This window comes from Rhinoraja longicauda, chromosome 34 (assembly GCF_053455715.1).
Source record: "Rhinoraja longicauda isolate Sanriku21f chromosome 34, sRhiLon1.1, whole genome shotgun sequence".
In the NCBI taxonomy this organism is placed as follows: domain Eukaryota; kingdom Metazoa; phylum Chordata; class Chondrichthyes; order Rajiformes; family Arhynchobatidae; genus Rhinoraja; species Rhinoraja longicauda.
The window spans coordinates 21538272-21556223 of NC_135986.1; the positions used below are offsets into that span (position 1 = coordinate 21538272).

At 55.0% G+C, this 17952-nt stretch overlaps 1 protein-coding gene across 2 annotated transcripts in view; it reads right to left on the reverse strand.

The window, feature by feature from the left end:
- LOC144609400 (spectrin beta chain, non-erythrocytic 1-like) overlaps positions 1-17952 on the reverse strand; it is a 157244-nt gene that overhangs the window by 41658 nt on the left and 97634 nt on the right. For both annotated transcript variants that reach the window (XM_078427866.1, XM_078427865.1), the window contains exons 13-20: positions 14292-15159; positions 13137-13274; positions 10127-10883; positions 8835-9037; positions 7536-7626; positions 6557-6703; positions 4170-4433; positions 2049-2273 (exon numbers count right to left, since the gene is read on the reverse strand). In XM_078427866.1, coding sequence (XP_078283992.1) covers positions 2049-2273; positions 4170-4433; positions 6557-6703; positions 7536-7626; positions 8835-9037; positions 10127-10883; positions 13137-13274; positions 14292-15159 — 2693 coding nt within the window. The remainder of the gene's footprint in view (positions 1-2048; positions 2274-4169; positions 4434-6556; positions 6704-7535; positions 7627-8834; positions 9038-10126; positions 10884-13136; positions 13275-14291; positions 15160-17952) is intronic.

Sequence of the window (17952 nt, forward strand, 5' to 3'; positions counted from 1 at the left end):
CTAATACGGGACAAGGGCGGTCCCGTACGGGACAAACCAATTTGGTCCAATATACGGGATGTCCCGGCTAATACGGGACAGTTGGCGACCCTAACAGCGCCCGTAGTCAGGATCGAACCCGGGTCTCTGGCTCCTTAAGGCAGTCGTTCTACCGCTGCGCCACCGTGCCGCTCTTATAATACTGCCGCCTTTGATTGTGTTGGCTGTCAGGGGTTACGGGGAGGAGAATGGGGTTGGGAGGGAGAGATAGGTCAGCCATGATTGAATGGCGGAATAGACCTGACGGGCCGAATGGCCTAATTCTGCTCCTATCACTGATGAAAACAGCAGCTAACAATTGCCACATGTTAAAATCCCGTGGTATCGATGATTATTTCCCCAGTGTAATAATACGCAATTTTGTTCCGATCACCATCAGAAAATAACTGCAGCTGCTGGTATAAATCGAAGGTAGACACAAAACGCTGGAGTAACTCAGCGGGCCAGGCAGCATCTCCGGAGAGAGGGAATGGGTGACGTTTTTCGGGTCAAGACCCTTCTTCTGCTGTTCCAGATGTCAACTTCTCTACATCGGCGAGACCAAGCGCAGGCTCAGCGATCATTTCGCTCAACACCTTCGCTCAGTCCGCCTTAACCAACCTGATCTCCCGGTGGCTCAGCACTTCAACTCCCCCTCCCACTCCCAGTCTGACATTTCTGTCCTGGGCCTCCACCATTGTCATAGTGAGGCCCAGCGCAAATTGGAGGAACAGCACCTCATATTTCGCTTGGGCAGCTCACATCCCAGCGGTATGAACATTGACTTCTCTAACTTCAGCTAGCTCCTCTGTCCCTCTCTTTCCCCTCCCCCTTCCCAGTTCTCCCACCAGTCTTCCTGTCTCCACCTATATCCTTTTAGAAAATAACTACAGATGCTGGTACAAATTGAAGGTGACACACAAAATGCGGGAGTAACTCAGCGGGTCAGGCAGCATCTCGGGAGGGAAGGAATGGGTGACGTTTCGGGTCGAGACCCTTCTTCAGACTGATGTCAGGGGAGGGGGTGGGACAAAGATAGGATGTAGTGCGAGACAGGAAGACTATTGGGAGAACTGGGAAGGGGGGGGGAAAGAGAGGGACAGAGGAACTATCTGAAGTTTGTACGTTCTCCCCGTTCTCCTAAGGATAGCAGAGTCAGGGGGTATGGGGAGAGGGCAGGAACGGGGTACTGATTGAGAATGATCAGCTATGATCACATTGAATGGCGGTGCTGGCTCGAAGGGCCGAATGGCCTACTCGTGCACCTATTGTCTATTGTCTAACCTCTTACACTCCAAAGACGTGCAGGTTTGACCTGAGTAATCTCCTGGACAAGTTTCGATCGCCTAGCTTGGGGTCGGAGAGGAATTTCCCGGATTTTTTTCCCCCAAATTGGCCTGGGTTTTTATCCGGTTTTTCGCCTCTCCCAGGAGATCACACGGTTCTTTTGGGTGGGAAGAAGGGCGATAGTGGGAAGGGGGTTGGGGTAGGAACAGCCATGATCGTATTGAATGGCGGAGCGGGCTCGAAGGGCCGGTTGGCCTACTCCTGCTCCTATTTTCTTGTGTTCTTGTGTTTTGTAAATGTAAACATTGTCCCTAGTGGGTTTCGGATAGTGTCAATCATATATCATATTATCATATCATATATATACAGCCGGAAACAGGCCTTTTCGGCCCACCAAGTCCGTGCCGCCCAGCGATCCCCGTACACTAACACTATCCTACACCCACTAGGGACAATTTTTACATTTACCCAGCCAAAATACCTGTACGTCTTTGGAGTGTGGGAGGAAACCGAAGATCTCGGAGAAAACCCACGCAGGTCACGGGGAGAACGTACAAACTCCTTACAGTGCAGCACCCGTGGTCAGGATCGAACCTGAGTCTCCGGCGCTGCATTCGCTGTAAAGCAGCAACTCTACCGCTGCGCTACCGTGCCGCCAGCATTACTCCGGCATTTTGCAATACTATACGACCTTTCCCGTCGGCACAGGTTGGTAGTCAAAGGGCATTTCCGCGGAAGCTTACAATTTCGTCCTCCAAATCGCGGTTGAACTGGTGGCCCTCCTTGGAGGCCATGAGATTGTCGCGTCTCTCCTTGACCGGGCCCAACAGCTGCTGGAATCTCTCCTGCACCCTGCCCTGTTTGCAGTCTGCCTCCACCACATTGGCGTCCTCGTGCCCCAGGGCCTGCTCTTGGCTCTTCAGCTCCTCAAGCTCCTTCTGCCGGACCTGCATCTGGTTCTCCAACACCTGCAGAGAGAGAGAGAGAGAGAGAGACGACGAGGAGGAACTTAGGACGGACATAGAAACCAGGGGTTGCCAACTTTCTCACTCCCAAATACGGGACAAAAGGGTGACGTCACCGCCCCCGCCTGACCTCACCCAGCCGGCGGCCACGTGCTCCCGACCCTCCAATGGCGGCCGCCCGGGCCGGGAGGCGGGTTGCTAGGCAACCTTCGCCAGGCGGTGCCCGGGCCTCCGGGCCTACACTGTCCGGGCCTACACCATCCGGACCTACACTGGCCGGGCCTACACTGTCCGGACCTAAACTGTCCAGGCCTACACTGTCCGGGACTACACTGGCCGGACCTACACTGTCCGGGCCTACACTGGCCGGACTTACACTGGCCGGGCCTACAGTGTCCAGGTAACAGTGTCCGGGCCTACAGCGTCTTGGCCTACACTGTCCGGGCCGACTGTGTTCGGGCTAACAGTGACCGGGCCTACAGTGTCCGGGCCTACAATGTCCGGGCCTACAGTCTCCGGGCCTACAGTGTACGGGCCTACATTGTCCGGGCATACAGTGTCCGGGCCAACAGTCTCCGGGCCTACAGTGTCCGGGCCTACAGTGTCCGGGCCTAATACGAAAACAAGGGCGGTCCCGTATGGGACAAGCCAATTTAACCCAAAATCCGGGATGTCCCGGCTAATACGGGACAGTTGGCAACCCTAATAGAAACATAGAAAATAGGTGCAGGAGGAGGCCATTAGGCCCTTCGAGCCAGCACCACCATTCATTGTGATCATGGCTGATCGTCCCCAAACAGTAACCCGTGCCTGCCTTCTCCCCATATCCCTTGATTCTGCTAGCCCCTAGAGCTCTATCGAACTCTCTTTTAAATCCATCCAGTGAATTAGCCTCCACTGCCCTCTGTGGCAGAGAATTCCACAAATTCACAACAATGGGTGAAAAAGTTTTTTCTCACCTCAGTTCTAAATGGCCTGTACGTCTTTCTAGCGTGGGAGGAAACCGAAGATTTCGGGGGAAAACCCACGCGGGTCACGGGGAGAACGTACAAACTCCGTACAGACGGCGCCCGTAGTCAGGATCGAACCTGAGCCTCCGGCGCTGCATTCGCTGTAAGGCGGCAACTCTACCGCCGCGCCACCATGACCGCCTTTACTATAACTATTATAACTCCAGGGACAACATTTTTTTTTTCCCTGTATTAATTTTAATTTATACGCTGTAATTGTAATTTTTTTTTTGCACAATCCGCAGGCGTTGCCACTTTCATTTCACTGCACATCGTGTATGTGTACGTAACAAATAAACTTGACTTGACTTGGCTTACTAGGTTAATTCCCGGAATGGCGGGACTGTCATATGTTGAAAGACTGGAGCGACTAGGCTTGTATACACTGGAATTTAGAAGGATGAGAGGAGATCTTATAGTATAGAAGTTTATTGTCATTCGGTACAAGTACCGAACGAAATCTTATCGAAACGTATAAGATTATTAAGGGGTTGGACACGTTAGAGGCAGGAAACATGTTCCCAATGTTGGGGGAGTCCAGAACAAGGGGCCACACACAGTTTAAGAATAAGGGGTAAGGCCATTTAGAACTGAGACGAGGAAAAACTTTTTCAGTTGTGAATCTGTGGAATTCTCTGCCTCAGAAGGCAGTGGAGGCCAATTCTCTGAATGCATTCAAGAGAGAGCTGGATAGAGCTCTTAAGAATAGCGGAGTCAGGGGGTATGGGGAAGAGGGCAGGAACGGGGTACTGATTGAGAATGATCAGCCATGATCACATTGAATGGCGGTGCGTACAGGCTCGAAGGGCCGAATGGCCTCCTCCTGCACCTGTTGTCTGTTGTCTATTGACTTGTTGCAGACTGCCGAGGGTTTGCCCGTCCTCCTTACCTGCTGCTTCTTTAGGAGGATGCTGACACTGGTCAGATCTTTGCCGTGGTCGTCGGACTGCAGCTGGCTGTCCAGGTCGTTCAGCCACAGGTCCTGGTCGGCGCAGCTCTGCGTGAACAGCTCGGCGCGGTTGGCGTCGAACAGGCGCTGCGCCTTGGTCTTGGTGGTGGACTCCAGCTCGTCCCAGAGCCGCTGGAGGTTTCCCAGCTTCCCCTCCACGATGGGCACGGTCTCCGGCTTCTCCGACATCAGCTGCTTCCCGTCCTGCAACGGGAGGGGGGGGTCGGGGGGTTTAGCGAGCCGCGCCCGTCGCCGAACGCACGAAGGAGACGCAAAAAAAAAAAGCCGCGCCTCTGGAGAAAACGGGTGACGTTTCGGGCCGAGACCATGAGGGGGGCGCTGTGGTAGAAACGCTGCCTCACGCCGCCGGATTCGATCCCGACCACGTGTGCTCGGTCTGCACGTGTAGGAAAATAACTGCAGGTGCTGGTTCAAATCGAGGGTGAGACGCAAAAATGCCGGAGTAACTCAGCGGGCCGGGCGGCATCTCGGGAGAGAAGGAATGGGCGCCGTTTCGGGTTGAGACCCTTCTTCAGACTGATGTCGGGGGAGGGGGCGGGACAAAGATAGGATCTGGTGGGAGGCAGGAAGACCAGTGGGAGAACTGGGAAGGGGAGAGGGACAGAGGTGCGATCTGAAGTTTGTACGTTCTCCCCGTGACCCTGCGTGGGTTTTCTCCGAGATCTTCGGTTTCCTCCCGCGCTCCAAAGACGTGCGGGTTTGTAGGTTAATTGGCTTTGGTATAAATGTGAAAAATTGTCCCTAGTGGGTGTAGGATGGTGTTAGTGTGTGCGGGGATCGCTGGTCGGCGCGGACCCGGTGGGCCGAAAGGGCCTGTTTCCGCGCTGTGTCTCTTAACGAAACTAAACAGCGTTGGAAGGAGACACAAATATCAGGAGCGACTCAGCAGGTCTGACAGCACCTCTGGAGAAAAGGAATGGGTGACGTTTCGGGCCGAGACCCTTCTTCAGACTGAGGGAGTCAGGGGAGGGGGAAACGAGAGAGATAGGCTGGGATGTAGAGAGAGATAGAACAGATGAATGAAAGATTTTGCAAAAGAGCGACGATGACACAGGAAACAGGCCATTGTTGGGTGGTGTGGGCTAGGTGAAAACGGGTTACAGACAATGAGACCCAACAGGATGATGTCAGGGTGTGAGCTACTACAGGGAGAGGTTGAGCAGGCTGGGTCTCTATTCCATGGAGCGCAGGGGGATGAGGGGAGATCTTATAGAGGTGTACAAAATCATGAGAGGAATAGATCGGGTAGACGCACAGAGTCTCTTGCCCAGAGTAGAGGAATCGAGGACCGGAGGACACAGGTTCAAGGTGAAGGGGAAAAGATTTAATTGGGATCTGAGGGGTAACTTTTTTCACACAGAGGGTGGTGGGTGTATGGAACGAGCTGCCGGAGGAGGTAGTTGAGGCTGGGACTATCCCAACGTTTGAGAAAGAGCTAGACAGGTACATGGATAGGACTGGTTGGGAGGGATATGGACCAAGCGCAGGCAGTTTTAGAGACACAGCGCAGAAACAGGCCCTTTCGGCCCACCAGGTCCGCGCCGACCAGCGATCCCCACACACTAACACTATCCTACACGTATTAGCAACATATTTTTAAAAACATTTACCAAGCCAATTAACCTACAAACTTGTATGTCTTTGGAGTGTGGGAGGAAACCCACGCAGGTCACGGGCAGAACGTACAAACTCCGCACAGACAGCACCCGTAGTCGGGATCGAACCCGGGTCTCCGGCGCTGCATTCGCTGTAAGGCAGCAACTCCACCGCTGCGCCACGTGTAGGTGGGACTGGCGTAGCTGGGACAATGTTGGCCGGTGTGGGCAAGTTGGGCCGGAGGGCCTGTTTCCACGCTGTATCACTCTGTGACTCTGTGAGGTGGGACTGGCGTAGCTGGGACATGTAGGCCGGTGTGGGCAAGTTGGGCCGAAGGGCCTGTTTCCACGCTGTATCACTCTGTGACTCTATGAGGTGGGACTAGTGTAGCTGGGACATGTAGGCCGGTGTGGGCAAGTTGGGCCTGTTTCCACGCTGTATCACTCTATGACTCAGTGAGGTGGGACTAGTGTAGCTGGGACAGGTAGGCCGGTGTGGGCAAGTTGGGCCAATAGGGCCTGTTTCCACACTGTATCACTCTATGACTCTATGAGGTGGGACTAGTGTAGCTGGGACATGTAGGCCAGTGTGGGCAAGTTGGGCCTGTTTCCAAGCTGTATCACTCTGTGACTCTGTGACGTGGGACTGGGGTAGCTGGGACATGTAGGCCGGTGTGGGCAAGTTGGGCATTAACCTCACAAAACGCTCACCTTGTCGATCTTGTCCAGCCAGTCCTTGTTGGATGCGAGCTCGGCCATGAAGGCCTGGTGTTTCTGCCACTTGGTGTGGAGATTGCGGGCCTCGTCGTACGACATATCCTGGGCTGTCAACATTTTCTCATTGATCCAGAGCGTGAGCTGGGAAAAGCAGGCAGAACAAACAGGTGAGAACACACACCAAGACGCCATCTTATTGAAACGTGTTCGATTATTAAGGGATTGGACACGCTAGAGGCAGGAAACATGTTCCCAATGTTGGGGGAGTCCAGGACCAGGGGCCACAGTTTAAGAATAAGGGGTAGGCCATTTAGAACGGAGATGAGGAAAAACCTTTTCACTCAGAGTTGTGAATCTGTGGAATTCTCTGCCTCAGAAGGCAGTGGAGGCCAATTCTCTGAATGCATTCAAGAGAGAGCTAGATAGAGCTCTTAAGGATAGCGGAGTCAGGGGGTATGGGGAGAAGGCAGGAACGGGGTACTGATTGAGGATGATCAGCCATGATCACATTGAATGGCGGTGCTGGCTCGAAGGGCCGAATGGCCTCCTCCTGCACCTATTGTCTATTGTCATTCAAGTCCGCAGACTGCGTCTTAGACTTGATGGGCAGAATGGCCTAATTCTAACTCCTTATGACCTTATGATCACACAATTACTCACAAAGTCTGAAGTAATAGGTGCAGAGTTAGGCCATTCGGCCCATCAAGTCTACTCTGCCATTCAACCGTGGCTGATCTATCTCTCCCTCCTAACCCCATTCTCCTGCCTTCTCCCCATAACCACTGACACCCGCACTAGTCAAGAATCTATCTATCTCTGCTTTCGAAATATCCATAGATACACAGAAAATAGGTGCGGGGCATGTTGGCCGGTGTGGGCAAGTTGGGCCGAAGGGCCTGTTTCCACGCTGTGTCACTCCATGACACGTTGAATGTCTAGGCAACGTAACCCAGTTAAATAAAACAGAACTTGCCTCTTGACAATCCTGAAGGAATTTCTGGAGTTCCAAATTATCCTTGAGGCGCCCGGCAAGATCATTGGCAGTTTTGCGATTCTTTCTGTGTCTGGAATGAGAAGAAAAGACAAATTTTAACGTGAATCAAATATGGCACCTGGGAGAAAGGGAATCTGCAGAGTAACGTGCCCGAAGGAGCTGCAGATTTAGATTTAGAGATACAGCACGGAAACAGGCCCTTCGGCCCACCGAGTCCGCGCCGCCCAGCGATCCCCGCACACTAACACTATCCTACACACACTAGGGACAAATTTTTACATTTTATCCAGTCAATTAACCTACATACCTGCACGTCTTTGGAGCGTGGGAGGAAACCGAAGATCTCGGAGGAAACCCACGCAGGTCACGGGGAGAACGTACAGACGGCGCCCGTAGTCAGGATCGAACCTGAGTCTCCGGCGCTGCATTCGCTGTAAGGCAGCAACTCTACCGCTGAGCCACCGTGCCGCGGAGATGCTGGTTTAAACTGAAGAGGGACCCAAAAGGCTGGAGTAACTCAGCGGGGTCAGGCAGCATCTCTGGAGAATAAAGGCATAGGTGACGTTTCGGGTCCAGACCCTTCTTCAGACGGCCCGACACGTCACCCATTCCTTCTCTCCAGAGACGCTGCCTGACCCCGCGGAGTTCCTCCCGCCTTTTGGGTCTCCCTTCAGCGCCTGCTGTTCCTTCCTGATATTCACGAGGAACCAGAGAAAATACTTTCTATTCAAAGCGATCTTGAGAAGCGATAATCCGTTTGAAAGTGATTTACAGATGGATCTGGGCAGCGCGGTGGAGTTGTCGTCTTGCAGCGCCAGTGACCTGACTAGGGGGCGCTGTCGGTACAGGGTTTGTACCCGGGTCTCTGGCGCCGTGAGCGCTGTCAGGCGGCAACTCTACCGCCGCGCCACAAATACTATCCACAAAGTGAGTCCAAGTCAGACGATAAAGGTCACGGCGGCTCGGCGGTAGAGTTGCCGCCTTACAGCGAACGCAGCGCCGGAGACCCGTGTTCGATCCCGACCGCGGGGTGCTGTCTGTACGGAGTTTGTACGTTCTCCCCGTGGGTTTTCTCCGAGACCTTCGGTTTCCTCCCACACTCCAAAGACGTGCGGGTTTCTGGGTTAATTGGCTCGGTAAATGTAAAAATAGTCTCGAGTGGGGGTAGGATGGTGTTAGTGTGCGGGGTTCGCTGGTCGGCGCGGACCTGGTGGGCCGAAGGGCCTGTGTCTCTCTAAACTAAACTGAACTGAACTAAAGGTAGGCGCTCAAACCGACCGTTCGTCTATGGAGTCCACTTTCTCCTGGATTTTGTCGGCGTTGACGTTCCCCTCGCTGATTAGCTTCGTGCCCGAGTCCACCACGCTGTTGATCCGCTCCTCGTTGGCTTCCATGGTGGTCATGATGTCCTCGTGCTTCTTAATGGCCGCCTCCGCCATCTCCAGAGTGCCAGGCATCTCCGTGTGGGACAGCAAGTAGGCCTGAAAGGCAAAGAGAGGCCTTTCGCCAACGAGCCCTCGGAAGCAAGGGAGAGGGAACCGACCCCCACGAGCGCAGACGCGGAACACGGAACGGTCACGGGGGCGGCAGTGGGTCGAGCGGCCCCTTCACAGCGCCAGAGAGCCGGGGTTCCATCCGCCACGCACGCCGGTCTGTCTCCACGCCCACGCTATCCACGCCTTTCACTATTCTGTATGTTTCAACGAAGTCCCCCCTCATCCATCCATCCATCCATCCATCCATTCATTCCTCCATTCATCCATTCATTCATTCGTTCGTTCGTTCGTTCGTTCGTTCATTCATTCATTCGTTCGTTCGTTCGTTCGTTCATTCATTCATTCATTCATTCATTCATTCCTCCATTCATTCATTCATTCATTCATTCATTCATTCATTCATTCATTCATTCCTCCATTCATTCATTCATTTATTCCTCCATTCTTTAATTCCTCCATCCATCCATTCATTCATTCCTCCATTCATTAATCAATTATTTAATTAATTCATTCATTTATTCATTCATTTATTCCTCCATTATTTCATTCCCTCCATTCATTCATTCAGTCCTTCATTCATTCATCCATTCCTCCATTCATTCATCCATTCCTCCATTCTTTCATTCCTCCATTCATTCATTCATTCATTCATTCATTCATTCATTCATTCATTCCTCCATTCATTCATCCATCCTTCCTTCCCACCCTCCCTCCTCCCTTCCTTCCCTCCTCCCATCCCTCCTTCCCTTCCTCCCTCTCCCCCCCCCTCCCTCCCTCCTTCCCTCCCTCCCTCCTTCCCACCCTCCCTCCCTCCTTTCTTCCCCCCTCCCTCCTCCCATCCCTCCTTCCCTTCCTCCCTCCCGCCCCCCTCCCTCTCTCCCTCCCTCCCTTCCCCTCTTCCCCCCACCCTCCCTCCTTTCCCCGGTGGCCTAGTGCGCGTGAGTTCGTGCGTGTCGCTACCCTACCTGGTTGTTGAGGAATCCCTCCCTCCCTCCCTCTCTTCCCCCCACCCTCCCTCCCCCCTCCCTCCTTTCCCCGGTGGCCTAGTACGTGTGCGTACGTGCGCTGCCCTACCTGGTTGTTGAGGAAGCCCTCGGCCTGCTTGACGTCGCGCAGGAAGACCTGGTAGCCGTAGACTTGCGCCAGCAGGTCGTGCCTGTTCTCCCACATCTGGCTCAGCTCGCTCCAGCCGGTGTCGAGCGCCCGCAGGCGCTGGTGGAGGAAGACGTACTGGGCGTCGGTCTGGCCGCGGGTCACGTCCTCGCCCACGCTGCGCATGCGCTGGTAGTCGGGCCGGTAGTTGTCGATCTCCTTCTTGATGCCCTCGTGCTGGGCCAGCAGCTTCTCGGCGTCGGCCAGGCTGGTGGCCACCCCCTCGGACGCGATGGCCGTCTGCGCCCGCGACAGCCACGACTGGAAGTCGTCCAGGTCCCGCAGGAAGCCCTGCAGCTTGCTGGCCTCGCCCAGCGACTCCTCCCGCCTCCGCAGAGTCCCCTTCAGCTCCCCCCACGCCTCGTCGATCTCGCCCAGCCGGGCCAAGATGGCGGCGGCCTGCTCCGGGTGCTTGTCGGCCAGCCTCGCCGCCTCTCCCCGCAGCTCGTCCAGCTTGCCCTGGATGGCCTCCAGGTCGCGCTCCATGCCGGCCAGCTTGCGCTGGAGGGCCATCACGCCCGCCAGGTCGTTGCCCAGGCTCTGCGTCGACTCGATGACCTTGGTCTTCTCCTTGATCCACGACGTGGTCTCGTTGCACTCCAGGTGGTAGTTCTGGATGCTGAGGGCCGAGACCAGGGCCTGCTTCTTCTCATCCGCCAGCCCACGGAACTGATCCCAGCTGCAACAGGCAAAAACAGGGACGACCGTCAGGACTTTACAACGCACGGGCAAGAAACTGCTGGCTACCGATCTACGCAAAGCTGCCGGAGGAGGTAGTTGAGGCTGGGACTATCCCAACGTTTAGGAAGCAGTTAGACAGGCACATGGACCGGACAGATCTTATAGAGGTCCTTCTGTGGCAACGAATTCCACAGATTCACCACCCTCTGACTAAATAAATTAGCTGCCAGAGGAGGTAGTTGAGGCTGGGACTATCCCAACGTTTAAGAAGGAGTTAGACAAGTACATGGATAGGATAAAGCGGTGATCTTATAGAGGAATATATCGGGTAGAGGCGCACAGAGTCTCTTGCCCAGAGTAGGGGAATCGAGGACCAGAGGACACAGGTTCAAGGTGAACGGGAAAAGATTTAATAGGAATCTGAGGGGTAACTTTTTCACACAGAGGGTGGTGGGTGTACGGAACGAGCTGCCGGAGGAGGTAGTTGAGGCTGGGACTATCCCAACGTTTAAGAAACATTTAGACAGGCACATGGATAGGACAGGTTTGGAGGGATATGGACCAAGCATGGACAGGACAAAGGGGCGATCTCATAGAGGTGTATAAGATCATGGGAGGAATAGATCGGGTAGGCGCACAGAGTCTCTGCAGAGTAGGGGAATCGAGCACCAGAGGACAGAAGTTTAAGGTGAAGAGAAGATTTAATAGGCATCTGAGGCAGGGACTATCGCAATGTGGACATGTACATGGATAAGATGGGTTTGGAGGGATATGGGCCAAACACGGGCAGGTGGGACTGGGGTAGCTGGGGCATGTTGGTTGATATGGGTAAGTTGGGCCAAATGGGCCTGTTTCCACGCTGTGTGTGTAGAAACATAGAAAATAGGTGCAGGAGGAGGCCATTTGGCCCTTCGAGCCTGTACGCACCGCCATTCATTGTGATCATCCACAATTAGTAACCCGTGCCTGCCTTCTCCCCATATCCCTTGATTCCACTAGCCCATGGAGCTCTGTCTAACTCTCTTTTAAACTCATCCAGTGAATCGGCCTCCACTGCCCTCTGTGGCAGAGAATTCCACAAATTCACAACTCTCTGGGTGAAAAAGTTTTTCCTCACCTCAGTTTTAAATGGCCTCCCCTTTATTCTAAGACTGTGTGTGGCCCCTGGTTCTGGACTCCCCCAACATCGGGAACATTTTTCCTGCATCTAGTTTGTCCAGTCCTTTTATAATTTTATGCGTCTCTATAAGGTCCCCTCTCATCCTTCTAAACTCCAGTGCATACAAGCCCCCAGTCTTTCCAATCTTTCCTCATATGACAGTCCCGCCATCCCATGGGGATTAACCTGGTGAACCTACGCTGCACTGCCTCAATAGCAAGGATTAGTCCTTCCTCAAATCAGGAGACCAAAACTGCGCACGATACTCCAGATATGGTCTCGCCTAGGGCCCTGTACAACTGCAGAAGAACGCTAGAGGCAGGAAACATGTTCCCGATGTTGGGGAAGAGGGGGAGTCCAGAACAAGGGGCCACATAGTTTAAGAATAAGGGGTAGGCCATTTAGAACGGAGGTGAGGAAAAACGTTTCCAGTCAGAGAGTTGTAAATCTGTGGAATTCTCTGCCGCAGAAGGCAGTGGAGGCCAATTCTATTGATGCATTCAAGAGAGAGCTAGATAGAGCTCTTAATGATAGCGGAGTCAGGGGGTATTTAAGAATAAGGGGTAGGCCATTTAGAACGGAGATGAGTAAAAACGTTTCCAGTCAGAGAGTTGTAAATCTGTGGAATTCTCTGCCTCAGAAGGCAGTGGAGGCCAATTCTCTGGATGCTTTCAAGAAATAGCTAGATAGAGCTCTTACGGATAGCGGAGTCAGGGGGTATGGGGAGAAGGCAGGAACGGGGTACTGATTGAGAATGATCAGCCATGATCACATTGAATGGCGGTGCTGGCTCGAAGGGCCGAATGGCCTACTCCTGCACCTATTGTTTAGTATTATTATTATTATTATTGTCTATGGGGGGGAGAAGGCAGGAACGGGGTACTGATTGTGGATGACCGGCCATGATCACGGTGAATGGCGGTGCTGGGCCTACTCCTGCACCTATTGTCTATTGATCTCTTTACTCCTGATCACCGTGATCATGGCCGATCATCCACAATCAGTACCCCGTTCCTGTACTCAAAGCCCCTGTGATTGACTGGTGAGACCGCACGTGCAAGGAGTCTCTTTGTTCAGGTGAAGGCCCCAAACCTGCTGTTCAGCCGGTCCCTCATGCCAGTGACTTCATCCTTGTTGCGATGTTCGGTGCCCAGCAACTGCTCGGCGACCTCGTTGACAGCTGCGATGTGGGAGGCTTGGCTGTTCATCTCTGGCTCAAGCGTTTCGAACCTGAAAAACACCCCCCAAAAAATTTCCAACAGATAATATCGGTAAACGGGGGCAGGGGCACACAGAGGTAAAGTCGCTACCTTACGGCGGCAGAGGCCCGGGTTCGATCCCGCAAGAAGCCTGCAACTATGGACAATACTCCAGTCAATACTCCCGGACACTGTAGGCCCGGACACTGTAGGCCCAGACACTGTAGGCCCGGATACTGTAGGCCTGGACACTGTAAGCCTACACACTGTGGGCCTGGACACTATAGGCCCGGACACTGTAGGCCCGAACAGTGTAGGCCCGGACACTGTAGGCCCGGACACTGCAGGCCCGGACAGTGTAGGCCCGGACACTGTAGGTCTGGACACTGTCGGCCCGGACACTGTCGACCTACTCTCCAGAGATGCCGCCCATCCCGCTGAGTTACTGTGGCGTTCTTTGCTCAGGGCACATTATTCCCGACTAGGGTTGCCAACTGTCCCTTATTAGCCGGGGCATCCCGTATATTGGGCTAAATTGGTCTGTCCCATATGGGACCGCCCTTGTCCCGTATTAGGCCCGGGGGGGCGCTGTAGGCACAGACACTGTAGGCCCGGACACTGTAGGCCTGGGGGCCGCTGTAGGCCCAGGCACTGTAGGCCCAGACACTGTAGGCCCAGACAGTGTAGGCCCGGACACTGTTGGCCCGGACACTGTGGGCCTGGACACTGTGGGCCCAGACACTGTGGGCCTGTGTAGGCCTACACACTGTGGACCTGGACACTGTAGGTGCGGGGGGGGTGCTGTAGTCCCGGACACTGTGGGCCTGGACACTGTTATCCCGGGGGCCACTGTAGGCCCGAACACTGTAGGCCCGGACACTGTAGGCTTAGACACCGTAGGCCCCGACAGTGTAGGCCCCGACAGTGTAGGCCCGGACACTGTAGGCCCGGAGGTCGCCTTTTGTCCCTTATTTGGGAATGAGTAAGTTGGCAACACTATTCCCCGCTCACTGCTGAGTTACCGTGCACGGAGCAAGGGCGGCCATACCTGTGCTGCACCACCTCCAGGTCCTCCAGCTTCTCGGGGATGTCCATGGAGTTCAGCCACTGCTCCTTCTCGTCGATCCACAGGGAGCAGGCGTCTGCCTCGCTGAACATCTTGTAGAGGGCCAGGGCGTCCTGCAGGTCATTGCGCCGCTCCCGCGCCAGACCCGCCAGCTCCTCGTAGCGCTGCTCGATGGCGGGCAGCCGGCCGTCCACCTCGGCGGGGGAGCTCACGTCCTGCAGGGCGCGGGCCTGCTCGTGCAGTGCGTCCACGGCGGCCCGATGGCCGCGCACGTCCTCCTCCACCTCGCGGTGCTTCTTGGCCAGCGTCTGGGCGGAGTACAGGTCGTGCCCCACGTCCGTGCTGGAGGCCAGGCGCAGCGAGTCCAGGATGCGGGCCTCCGCGTCGTCCGCGTCGGCCTGGAACTGGCACAGGCCGGCGGTCTCGCCCAGCTGCCGCCCCCGCTGGGCGGCCAGCGCCTCCAGGCGTGCCCACTGGCCGCGGACGTCGGCGATCTTCTCGCCCACCTGCGCGGCGCCGAAGTGCCCCTCGGCCACCAGGCCCTCGCCCTCGGCGATGGTCAGCCGCAGGGGGCCACCGCGACCGCTCAGCTCGTCCATGAAGGCGCTGTGCTTGCCGACCAGCAGCGCCACGCCCGTCAGGTCGCGACCCTGGTCCTCCCGCGACATGATCTGCTCCTTCTCCCGGATCCACGACTCCTCCTCGCCCGTCTCCCAGAAGAACTTCCACAGGCGCCGCGACTCCTCCAGCTTGGCCCGCCGGGCGGCCGCCAGCCCGCACAGCTCCTCGTAGCGCTGCTCCAGGTGCGACACCCGCTCACGGACAATCTGCGGGTCGCACGGCTTGTAGCCTGCCGGCAATGGGAGACAAAACCGCGGCCATCGTCATTCAGCTCGTCACTATTACGCTTTAGGCTTTACTAGACCAAGTAGGCCCAAACCTCTCCTGCATTGGTGCAGCACCCTCTCCTCCCCCCTCCTCCCCCCCAACTCCATTCCCCTCAAACCCTTCTCCCTCCCCTCCCTTCTACCTCCCATCCCCCACCCTCCTCCCTCCCCCCCACTCCCCTCCCTCTCCCCCTCTTATCCTCCTCCCACCCCACTCGCTCCCTCCCCTCCCCCTTCCCCTCCCTCTCCCCCTCTTATCCTCCCTTCACCCCACTCCCTCCCCCCCACCCCTTCTCCCTCCCTCCCCTCCCTTCTTCCCCCTCCCCCCCCCCTCCCACTCCATTCCCCTCACCCCCTTATCGTTCCTCCTCCTCCTCCCTCCCCCTCCCCCCACCCCCTCCTCCCCACTCCATTCTTCCTCAAACCCTTCTCCCTCCCTCCCCTCCCTTCTACCTCCCCCCCCACTCCCTCAACCCCTTCCTGCTCCATCCCCTCCCCACCCCTCCTCCTCTTCCTCCGCCTCCCCTCCCCCCCACTCCATTCCCCTCAACCCCTCTTATCCTCCCTCCACCCCACTCCCTCCCTCCCCCCATTCTCCCTCCTCCCTCCCCCCTTCTCCCTCCCCTCCCCACCCCTTCCTCTCCCTCCCCCTCCCCTCCCCCCCACTCCATTCCCCTCAACCCCTCTTATTCTCCCTCCACCCCTTCCTCCTCCCTCCCTCCCCTCCCTTCATATCCTCCCTCCTCCCCCTCCCTTCCCTCCCCCCCCTCCCTCCCACTCCCTCAACCCCCCCCTCCCTCCCCCTCCCCCCACTCAATTCCTCAACCCCTCTATTGCTATTGAGGCAGTGCAGCGTAGGTTCACCAGGTTAATCCCCGGGATGGCGGGACTGTCGCACGAGGAGAGATTGGAAAGACTGGGGGCTTGTATTCACTGGAGTTTAGAAGGATGAGAGGGGATCTCACAGAAACGTATAAAATTATAAACGGACTGGACAAGCTAGACGCAGGAAAAACGTTCCCAGTGATGGGGGAGTCCAGAACCAGGGGCCACACACACACAGTCGAAGAATAAAGGGGAGGCCATTTAAAACTGAGGTGAGAAGAAAACATTTTCACCCAGAGAGTTGTGAATTTATGGAATTAATTCTCTGCCACAGAGGGCAGTGGAGGCCGATTCACTGGATTAATTTAAAGAAGAGTTAGATAGAGCTCTAGGGGCTAGCGGAATCAAGGGATCTGGGGAGAAGGCAGGCACGGGGTTACTGATTGTGGATGATCGGCCATGATCACAGTGAATGGCGGTGCTGGCTCGAAGGGCCAAGAGGCCCCCTCCTGCACCTGTTTGCTATGTTTCTACGTTTCTTACTCCACGAGTCACTGGCAACCTGATCAGAAAAAGTCCCTCTTTATGCCAATGAGATGGAGGTGGGAATGGCTGAGACTGGGTGCCACACGCAGGGAACAGTTTACCTTCAATAGGGAACTCTGGGCAAAAGCCAGACTTGACTCTGCAGGAACAGAAGTAAAACCACATGCCCACTTGTCCGCTCGACGAGCTCGATTTTAGCATTTAGCGGACTGGTGCTCAGATAACCCTAGTGAGACCGCACCTGGAGTACTGTGTGCAGTTTTGGTCTCCAAATTTGAGGAAGGATATTCTTGCTATTGAGGGCGTGCAGCGTAGGTTTACTAGGTTAATTCCCGGAATGGCGGGACTGTCATATGTTGAAAGACTGGAGCGACTAGGCTTGTATACACTGGAATTTAGAAGGATGAGAGGAGATCTTATCGAAACGTTTAAGATTATTAAGGGGTTGGACACGTTAGAGGCAGGAAACATGTTCCCAATGTTGGGGGAGTCCAGAACAAGGGGCCACAGTTTAAGAATAAGGGGAAAGCCATTTAGAACTGAGATGAGGAAAAACTTTTTCAGTCAGAGAGTTGTGAATCTGTGGAATTCTCTGCCTCAGAAGGCAGTGGAGGCCAATTCTCTGAATACATTCAAGAGAGACCTTGATAGAGCTCTTAAGGATAACGGAGTCAGGGGGTATGGGGAGAAGGCAGGAACGGGGTACTGATTGAGAATGATCAGCCATGATCACATTGAATGGCGGTGCTGGCTCGAAGGGCCGAATGGCCTACTCCTGCACCTATTGTAAAAAAAAAAATTTTAAATAAAAAAATAAAATAACAACCTGTCCCTAAATACCTCCAAGACCAAGGAGCTGATCATCAACTTCCGCAGGTCACACAACGGGGAATACGCCCCGATCTTTATCAACGGGGACAGTGTGGAGAGAGTGTCCAGCTCCAAGTTTCTGGGCACTCACATTTCGGAGGACCTCACATGGTCCACTAACACCACTGCGCTGGTCAAGAAGGCACAGCAACGACTGTTCTACCTGAGAACACTGAAGAAGTCTGGTCTACCCCAACAGCTGCTGACGACCTTCTACCGCTGCACCACAGAGAGCATCCTAACGCATGGCATCCCTGTGTGGTACCTCAGCTGCACGGAGGCAGAGAGGAGAGCTCTTCAGCGGGTAGTCCATTGAGCTCAGAGGACCATCGGAACACAGCTACCAGCCTTGATCAATGTGATCATGGCTGATCATTCTCAATCAGTACCCCGTTCCTGCCTTCTCCCCATACCCCCTGACTCCGCTATCCTTAAGAGTTCTATCCAGCTCTCTCTTGAATGCATTCAGAGAATTGGCCTCCACTGCCTTCTGAGGCAGAGAATTCCACAGGTTC